Source organism: Leuciscus leuciscus (assembly GCF_965113295.1).
Source record: "Leuciscus leuciscus genome assembly, chromosome: 18".
Taxonomy (NCBI): Eukaryota; Metazoa; Chordata; class Actinopteri; order Cypriniformes; family Leuciscidae; genus Leuciscus; species Leuciscus leuciscus.
In genome coordinates, this window is record NC_138742.1 from 523716 (window position 1) to 534395 (window position 10680).

A 10680-nucleotide genomic window follows, 5' to 3' on the forward strand; every position below is an offset into this window, starting at 1 on the left:
GACTCCATTGTAGATCTTCCATTTCTAAAACCATTCTGAACATCAACAAATTGTCCTCTAGTTTCTAAAAAATATACCAATCTGTTAGTTACCATCCTCTCCATAATCTTACAGGTCACTGCTGTGAGTGCTATAGGACGGTATGAGTTAGGGTCAGATGCCTCTTTCCCTGGTTTCAAAACAGGGACCACAACTGCATGTTTCCACTCCTTGGGCAAATGACCCTCTGCCCACACAGTATTAAACAAAGCTAAGATTTCTTCAAGTACAAAATCATCCAGATATTTAAATAACTCATAAGACAGCCTATCTCTCCCCGGGGTAGTATTTGCTCCAGACATAATTGCATCCTTTAATTCTTTTAAAGAAAAGAACAAATTAATAGGATTTTCATTTTCTAAACTCCTCTCTAACTTCCACTGATTAACTTCCATCAATTCATCCCTCTTCCTACACCTCTCAACCCCCATTCTCTCTGATCTATGCACAGCTTGAAAACTCTCAACAAACATGTCTGCTTTTTCCTTATTGGAAACTGCTACCACCTCACCCTTCTGTAACACTGGTATCAATCTTCTTTTATATATCCCTGACATTCTACGTACCGCTGACCACAAATGCCTTACTGGTGTATCAGGACCTAACGTACCACAAAACTTCCTCCAACTATTTCTTTTTGCATCTTTTATAACTCGTCTTGCTATTGCCCTCAGACGTTTGTACTCTATTGCATTAACCAACATTGGATACTTTCTTAACCTTCTATATGCTTTATTCCTACTCCTTACAGCTTCATCACATTCTTTATTCCACCAAGGAACCAGCATACGTGACCTAGGTTCCTGCTTCACAGGTATAGTATAGCAAGCTGCCTCATGTATCATGAGACTAATTGAAGTATTCCAGTTATCTACAGAACCCTCACTATCAACATTTCCTACTAAGCTTTGAGCTTTCTCCTGGTATTTATCCCATCTGGCCTGAGAAAAGTTATATCTAGGGACATTCTTTTCCACTTCTCTTCTCAAATCCCTACCAAACCTACATAAAATTGGATAATGATCACTACCTAATGTATATGAATCTATAACATCCCACTCACCAATTCTAGCTAAGTTTGATGAGGCAATTGATAAATCTATATGGCTGTAGGTATTTCTCCCAATATTATATCTAGTTGGTCTTCCGTCATTTAACACTGCCAACTCATACTTATCTAAAAATTCTTCTACTATAATACCATTTCTATCCCTGTGATCACTCCCCCATATTGGATTGTGCGCATTAAAATCCCCGACCCATATAACAGGACACCTTACCTTCTCCATTATCTCATCAAAATCTAACAATACCAAAGGTTGACAGGGGTTATAATAGTTTATCACAGTGATAGAACTGATACTACTCCAAACCTCCACAGCCAAACACTCAATATTAGAATTAATGTCAACCTTCCTATACTGCAACCCATTCTTAACAAAGGTTGCACAACCCCCGCCTGATCTATCAAGCCTGTCTAATCTCAAACATTCATAACCTGGAATTACAAAATCTAGACAGGGCTTTAGCCATGTCTCCTGGATACATATCAAAGCTGGTACTTCTTTAAAATCATCTACAAACCTTTTTAACTCCTGACCATTTCCAATCAGACTCCGGGCGTTCCATTGAAGAATATACCACATTAAAATATTAATGAGGATCCTCATCATCCACCTCACTAACGTCCTCCATACTGCTAGCCTTCGACAACTGTGACCTGTTTATACACTGACTCTTCATCATGTATTGATGTAACTTTTCTGGCAACTGCTTTATACTCAGATACCTTTCGGCTGCACCCACCACTAACCTAATGACATCCGACCGGTTAGCTGCTTTCTTAGTTCCCACCAACACATCAGAAACAAAAGACAAAAATGACTCCTTACTAAAGATGATCGTGTCAGATGAAGGTACAGATGGTAGATTGGACATAGGGACCTGGCATCCTAGTACCTCTCTTTCAACAGAACTTCCATTTCCGCTTTCTCTAGCCACTCTTTGAACCGCCTCTGCATATGTTACCTTGTTCTGATCCCTCACAACCTGCACCCGCTTAGCTTGGACAAAGTGCACACAACCGTGAAACCCTGCTGCATGAACCCCATCACAGTTAGGGCACTTAGGAGTCTCTGCCTTACAATTTTGTATTATATGATCTCCACCACACTTTGCACACTTTCTTTTGCCCCGACACGATCCAGCAACATGCCCAAACTTCTGACAATTATAGCAGCGCAACGGTGGTTTAATGTACTCCCTCACATAATATGCCATACTTCCTAGAAACACTCTCTGTGGCAATACACCATCTTTAAACGTTAACATGATGGGCGGATCCCCAGCTCCATCTCTACGCTTAAATCTTACCACATCAGTTACTTGGGCTCCCTTAACATTTTCTAAGATTTCCTTCTCAGATAAGCCAGCAAACATTCCATATACTATTCCCTTGACACCCTGTTTGCTTCCTCTTGGGACCAAAGTCTCCACCTTAACCACCAACTTCCCCACACCTCTAGCATCATCATACTGTTTCTTATTTTTGCAACAAACTCTTAACATTCCATTGTATAATATCTTGGCCTGAAAATCCTTGCCTATCTGACTCTCCAAAGCATTAGTAACCTTTAATGGATTAATTGCTCTGAATCCTGCATCTCCTTGATTAGCTCCCTTGACTTTAAACAGCACAACTAACTCCTCAGAACTTCCTGTTCTCCTAACTTTATTTCCTTCATCTCCTGACATTTCAGGTCTTTCACTCGATGCCTCCCTCTTAGAACCCCCCTTTTCCTTAACCACCGTATGCCACCCACCATCCTCATCATCATCCCTTCCACTCCCTGAAGCCATAGGCCTCCAATATCACTTCCTTATCTCAACACTAATCTAATATTATTATAACTTCCACTACTAAAAAGAAAATAGGAAAAAACAAGGTCCTTCCAGCATAGAAACACCAACTGACCTCCAGACAGACTCAGATATCACTTTAGAGCAGTAACTCCAAAAACCCCACGTCCTCCACCTGTCTCTCCACCCTTCATGTACTGACCCTTGACCGGGTCTCCTTTGCAATGAATGTGAAGCCACTCTGCTGTTTCTGCGGCTGAAGGGCGTGAGCTCTGAGCAGCCGGCTTCAGTGTTGATGATGCTTAGCTATTAAAAAGAAAGTTCAAAATGTAGTTTTTTTTTTCTTGGTGATGTGAACGTTAAGGGATCATTCTTCAAACATCATGGGAACGTTACTTTAGAATGTTCTGAAACAAGTAGAAACATTTATAAAAACGAACGTCCAATCAAAACATTTCAGAAAAGAATATGCTAACAGTTAGAGAGCATTATTAAAGACCAGATAACTTTTAAAAAACGTTCTATTAACCATACAGGAGGAACTTTTGTTCATAACTTCATAACTTGCCAGAAGATTAGCTAAAGTTCTGGACATTTCTCTTGTAGCTTCGGTAAAACGCGATTCGTCCCGTTGTGTTTGTTGTCTCTCGGATGCCGTATGAGTTCCGCGCATGTGCAGTGAGAGTGTTTGCTTCAGTGTAGCATGCTTGAGTTTCTCTGCTGCTTGAATGAAAGACACTAGCTTGTGATTGTGTTATATTATTATTATTGTTATCATAACTATTATAACGCAGATTTATACACGCGTTTATTGGAAGAAGAAGGAAGAAAGACTAAGCGGAATGAATCAGTTTGAACAGTAAGTTAGCGGCTAACGGCTAATTGACCATTAACCTTTTAACTTACTAACATATGAACAGCTGACGTTACATACACAGATTCACCGGTTTATTGACATTAAACACATAATATGAAAATAAATTCATACTGTAAAATAGCTTTAGTTTATAAAGTAATGACAGTAAACAAACGATAAACGTGTTTTTATTTATAGATATATCTGTTTAGATTTATTTATATTGTTAGCCTCATAGCATAATTGCCTAAGTCATTTTTTGGCCAAATTGTGAGAGGCAATTTGTATATTGATATGTTTAAATGTATATAATATACAAATAAACATAATGTGTTATGAAAACTCATCACCAAATCAACTTACAAGTAGCCTTTAAGACATTATTTATTATTATTGTCTATTATTGTTACAACTATTAGGCTGTAGTTGATTAACATTATTAAATATAGTCCAATAATGATTTCAGTCTGATTGTAATTAAATTCTAATTGAATTAATTAACAGTAAATGTTTTATTTGTAGCCTGAAGGAGGAAGACTGTGGCGAGCAGGAGGAGATGAAGGAGATCAATGACACCGATGGAGGATCAATAAACAACAACAACAACAACATCAAGCGCAAGGTGAGACTGACACACACACACACACACACACACACACACACACACACCCACACACACACACACCCACACACACACACACACACACACACACACACACCCACACACACACACACACACACACACACACACACACACCCACACACACACACACACACACACACACACACACACATGCTCGCACTGGAATGTACAGTGTGGAGAACAAGTATTTGATACACTGCTGATTTTGCAGGTTTTCCCACTTATAAAGCATGTAGAAGTCTGTCATGTTTATCATAGTTACTCTTCAACTGTGAGTGACAGAATCTAAAACAAAAATCCAGAAAATCACATTGTATGATTTTTAAGTAATTAATTTGCATTTTATTGCATGACATTAGTATTTGATACATCAGTAAAGCAGAACTTAACCCTTTAACTGTCACACCCCCCCCCCCCCCCCCCCCTTTTTCACATAGACAAAAAAAATCACTATACAATCTTAAATGGTTGTAATTCAAGAATGCTTTGGAATATAGACCTATGGTTGATCTTGTTTTTAAGAAGACATTTGCCAGATTATTGTAGAAGTGAAATAAATTATGAAAGTGAAACAGAAAAAAAGTTATATAAGTTTGAGTTTATGAAAATGTACAATATAAAAATATAATTATTTATATTTTATATAAAATATATATATATATATATTACAAAATATATTTTACTCTAAAACTGCTAGAAAATTAAAGCCAAAAATCTAAAGTTGTGTTCCAAATTTTAGGTTGATATCTCAAAAAATGAGCTTTCAGTGAGATTTTATTTGGGCGCAGTACCAAACTTTTTCACTAGATGGACAGCCAGCTTCCTATTGACCATATAAAGGCCATATATAATTTTCATATATGTTTTGAGTGATCTGAACCATGTATTTCCATAATTTCATACAATTTATGAAGTATACATCCTATTCAGAAATAGAGTATGGGTGTTTTGGCAGTATTTGATTTGATTTCAACCTGCCGCATCACAAATCGAGAATCCATAATATTTTTCTTTATATTCAAAACATTTTCAGACCTTTTTTTCTCATACATTTTAATTGGTGTTATCTTTTGAACTCTTGGCATGAAAACAAACTGAGGTTTCTACCAATCTTTCATGATTTTTCATGTTTATTTCTATTTCAAAATAAAGGCCTAAACACGCCTAATGAATATGAAATATTCTTGTTGCAAATTGATAAATTACTGCTCCTCTGTAATTTATTTTAAAAAAACAGCCACCAAATATGAAAACTAGAGATTGTAAGCTTTCAAATGATATATAGTTTGTCAATATTACTTTAGGTTTTTACTAAGATATTATTGTTCTAAATGTATATGGGCAACGGGACGGTGACACTATTTGGTACAGAAACCTTTGTTTGCAATGACAGAGATCATATGTTTCCTGTAGTTCTTGACCAGGTTTGCACACACTGCAGCAGGGATTCTGGCCCACTCCTCCATACAGACCTTCTCCAGATCCTTCAGGTTTCGGGGCTGTCGCTGGGCAATACGGACTTTCAGCTCCTCCAAAGATTTTCTATTGGGTTCAGGTCTGGAGACTGGCTAGGCCACCCCAGGACCTTGAGATGCTTCTTACGGAGCCACTGCTTAGTTGCCCTGGCTGTGTGTTTCGTGTCGTTGTCATGCTGGAAGACCCAGTCATGACCCATCTTCAATGCTCTTACTGAGGGACGGAGGTTGTTGGCCAAGATCTCGCGATATATGGCCCCATCCATCCTCCCCTCAATACGGTGCAGTCGTCCTGTCCACTTTGCTGAAAAGCATCCCAAAGAATGATGTTTCCACCCCCATGCTTCACGGTTGGGATGGTGTTCTTGGGGTTGTACTCATCCTTCTTCTTCCTCCAAACACGGCGAGTGGAGTTTAGACCAAAAAGCTCTATTTTTGTCTCATCAGACCACATGACCTTCTCCCATTCCTCCTCTGGATCATCCAGATGGTCATTGGCAAACTTCAGACGGGCCTGGACATGCGCTGGCTTGAGCAGGGGGACCTTGCGTGCGCTGCAGGATTTTAATCCATGACGGCGTAGTGTGTTACTAATGGTTTTCTTTGAGACTGTGGTCCCAGCTCTCTTCAGGTCATTGACCTGCCGTGTAGTTCTGGGCTGATCCCTCACCTTCCTCATGATCATTGATGCCCCACGGGGTGAGATCTTGCATGGTGCCCCAGACCGAGGGAGATTGACTGTCATCTTGAACTTCTTCCATTGTCTAATAATTGCGCCAACAGTTGTTGCCTTCTCACCAAGCTGCTTGCCTATTGTCCTGTAGCCCATCCCAGCCTTGTGCAGGTCTACAGTTTTATCCCTGATGTCCTTACACAGCTCTCTGGTCTTGGCCATTGTGGAGAGGTTGGAGTCTGTTTGATTGAGTGTGTGGACTGGTGTCTTTTATACAGGTAACGAGTTCAAACAGGTGCAGTTAATACAGGTAATGAGTGGAGAACAGGAGGGCTTCTTAAAGAAAAACTAACAGGTCTGTGAGAGCCGGAATTCTTACTGGTTGGTAGGTGATCAAATACTTATGTCATGCAATAAAATGCAAATTAATTATTTAAAAATCATACAATGTGATTTTCTGGATTTTTGTTTTAGATTCTGTCTCTCACAGTTGAAGAGTACCTATGATAAACATTACAGACTTCTTCAAATACTTGTTCTCCCCACTGTACATTTCCTGGTACCCTTCAGTGTGAGCGTACAGAAGTCCTTCACTCACATATGAGCTGATGCTGTGCCTCTCTCGACCTCAAACGCCTTCGTTCCTCAGGTTTTGCACTCTTCTCCTTAATATGTAATAACTTTTGGCAGTCTATAGAACTAATGTTTTTCCCGGTGCGACCGATTAGTACACAACAATAATTGGCCGTTTTAAGCAGTAATAATCAGCCAGATGTGCGCGTTCAGTGGCCGACTTCTGGATCGAAGACGCCTAGATCTCATTAAACGACAAATTCAACCCAATGCACTATTGAAATTGATTTCTGGACATTGTAATGTTATTTTTTACGAACAGTGTTGGTGTACATATATTCACAGATGGTACCGATGGTTTAAAAGCTTACGTTTAAATAAGCTGTGAAGGGAGTTTGGGCTCTGAGAGTGGGCACCTGCCGCAGAAACATAAACCCTCACTCTTCCTCGAGGTGGAGCCACGGGTCTGGATCGTGGGCGACTCCATCATCCACAGACTGCACACACACATCTGTGACCAGCGCCTGGACCCGGACCTCGGTCTTCACTGCGAGATCAGCTGGGTCTCCGACAGCACTCTCTGGGAGCATCTTCTCCCAGCTCTGCGCTTCCTCAGGATCTCAGCTCCCGAGCCTGACGTCATCATCGTCCACCTCGGCGGGGACAGCTTGTGTCGGGAGGGCCGCGACCGCCTGTGTTTCCTCCGGGAAATGAAGCGCGACCTGTCCGAGTGCTTCCGGCTGTTTCCCAGAGCCAGGTTGATATTCTCTGATATCCTGCCGCGGTTGCGCTGGGAAGGTCAGAGGGGCAGGACTAGGGCTGGGCATCGTTCAGAATTTTTCGATCCGGTGCCAATTTCGATACCTCAGTTTCGATACCGATTCCTAACGATACTTTTTTCGATACCATATGTTTTAAAATTAATTTCAACGTCAACAAAAATACATTAAACACAAAGCTTTTATTTTCCACCTTAATTGTGAATCAAAACAGTTATCAAAATAAAATAAAAAATCTGGTAAAACTACTCACTTAGCATGTCCACAAAACGTATATTTTTCTCTCCGTTTTGGCCTTCCGTCCACACGGAGACGGCGTTTTTATTAATGAAAATGAAGCTTTTTTGAAAACGCACTCCATAGTGGATACATTTGAAAACGCGGCAATACATGAGAGCAGTTGCGTTTTAGACCAAACATACGGTGACTGCGTGCGACCTGGACCGCATCAGTGAATGGTGAGATATTTTACTAAATAAAATTATCCTGTCAGACGAATTGCGCGATAACTTCATTATTTATTTTTCCATCTGAATCATATCAGTGATCTTTGGTGGGGATTAACACATGCGCAGTTAGGTGAATTAAGCGTTTTCAGGCGTTTCTCAAAAGTTTCTCATCCACACTGAAACGTCCGAAAACGCCTGAAAACGCTAGTGTGGACGGAGAGCGTTTATAAACGAAAACGCCGTTTTCAAATGTATCCGGATTAATGTAGACATAGCCTAACATTAATAAAATGACTGCCTGTCAGTCAGTCATCAGGGGAGAGAAAACACCATTGTGGCTGCTTGTTTAGTAAGAGGAAGTGTAACGTCAACAGCACCGCGACCGCTTTCTGCTCGCCATTAAATTAATATCATATCGCAGCAAACGCTGTCTGCGTGAAGTTTTAAAAAACTGTTACCACACTTGAGACCAACCGTGACTCTCTGTGACTTCAGCAAAACTGCAAACAGTTTAATCCGTCCGCACCTCTCCGTGTGTGTGTGGGTCGGAGCTCCGCTCTTTGTCAATATGCAGAGAGGACAGATAAGCTTGCGCTTACGCGCTCAGATGGAACCGAAATTTGGCACCGAAAGATAAAGAATTTTTCGATACTCATAGAATTGGAGTATTTTTTTCGATACCATAAAAGTATCGAAGTTCGGTACCCAGCCCTAGGCAGGACGGGCTACAGCGTGGAGCGCAGCCGGCGCTGGATCAACGGGGCGATGTCCGGCTTCTTGGCTGATAGACAGATGAGATGCTTTCGCCACACAAACATCGGCTTGCTCCATCTGTGCAGAGACGGGGTCCACCTGAGCCCTGAGGGGAACCAGCGCTTGCTGAGCAACCTCCGGGAAGCCCTGCAGGAGGAGCTCCGGAGATGAAGATGAAGAAGCCATCGATCGTCCTGATGAGGGCAGCAACAACGGCTCTTTTAAGAGCCACCCACTCATTCAAATAAAGAGCATTTTTACAAGTGTGTGAAATTCTTTGATCTTCACATTACTTGGGGTCAGGAATCGGATACTTGTTGTAAACTTTAAATCTCGATTGCTTTGTGAGCATTATGACTATAGTGGTGAAAACAAAGCTGTGGGAGATATGTGTGATGCTGTGATTAGTACCATAAATAGATCCAGAGAGGCGTGTTGGTGTTCCACACAAATAACTGAAGGTTATTCAAAAAAAAAAAAAGATGCATTGTAACATAAAACAAAACAAACAACTTTTATGCCGCTTGCAGGTTTGTTGCACCAGCGCCCCCTCCTGTCAGCGGTGGCCTATCCTTCATACATCTTCCCCCTCTCACCTATAGAGGGCGCACACTCGGAGAAATAAACACTATTGACAATAGAACAACATTCTGATATTTAAATAAACAAATGTATAAACATGAAATTAGGTGGTAAGTATGGCTCTTAAAATGACTCGCGCGCTGGTTTCAGTGTTGCAGGCGTGTGCAACTATTTTGGATCTGTGCAACTCTTAAAGTGACAGACACGTTGTTTCTTTCAAATAATTTGCTTTGCCAAATGTCACAAACAATGATAGAAATCTTATGACTTTATAATAAATAAATAAAAATGGAACTTAGTTCAAAAATGTAAATATAAAATATCTGCATGGAACACAAATAAAATAGATTTGGGTATCAAATATACTTTAAAAATATCTGTTTGCGTTATGTAGCTAAACGATAACCTTTTATATAAGCATCATGTTAGCAACATGTTAATTGATTTTTGCCACTGTGTGTGTTCAGACGGTGACTCCGGCTCCAGGTGAACACCCGCTGCAGTATAACTACACCTTCTGGTACTCGCGCCGCACGCCCAGCAGACCCGCCAACACTCAGAGCTACGAGCAGAACATCCGGCAGATGGGCACTGTGGCGTCGGTACACACACACACACACACACACACACACACACACACACACACACACTCACTCATCCTCAGCTTCATCACTGCTGTGTGTGTTTCATGTTCACTCTCTCGATTCAGGTGGAGCAGTTCTGGAAGTTCTACAGTCATCTGGTGCGACCCGGAGACCTGACGGGACACAGCGACTTCCACCTGTTCAAGGAGGGAATCAAGCCCATGTGGGAGGTGTGTGTGTGTGACTGTGTGTGACCATGACTGTGTGTGTGACTGTATGCCTGTGTGTGTGTGACTGTGTGTGACTATGACTGTGTGTGTGACTGTATGCCTGTGTGTGACTATGACTGTGTGTGTGACTGTATGACTGTGTGTGTGTGTGTGTGTGTGTGACTGTATGCCTGTGTGTGTGTGAC

The 10680-nt window shown here is 41.1% G+C and overlaps 1 protein-coding gene across 1 annotated transcript in view; it reads left to right on the forward strand.

Moving 5' to 3' along the window:
- Positions 1–3559: 3559 nt before the first annotated feature.
- The window catches only part of eif4e2rs1 (eukaryotic translation initiation factor 4E family member 2 related sequence 1), an 11520-nt gene continuing 4399 nt past the window's right edge, over positions 3560–10680 (forward strand). Inside the window, exons 1-4 of the mRNA XM_082145986.1 lie at positions 3560–3757; positions 4277–4376; positions 10149–10283; positions 10391–10495. Coding sequence (XP_082002112.1) covers positions 3741–3757; positions 4277–4376; positions 10149–10283; positions 10391–10495 — 357 coding nt within the window. The 5' untranslated portion in view covers positions 3560–3740. The remainder of the gene's footprint in view (positions 3758–4276; positions 4377–10148; positions 10284–10390; positions 10496–10680) is intronic.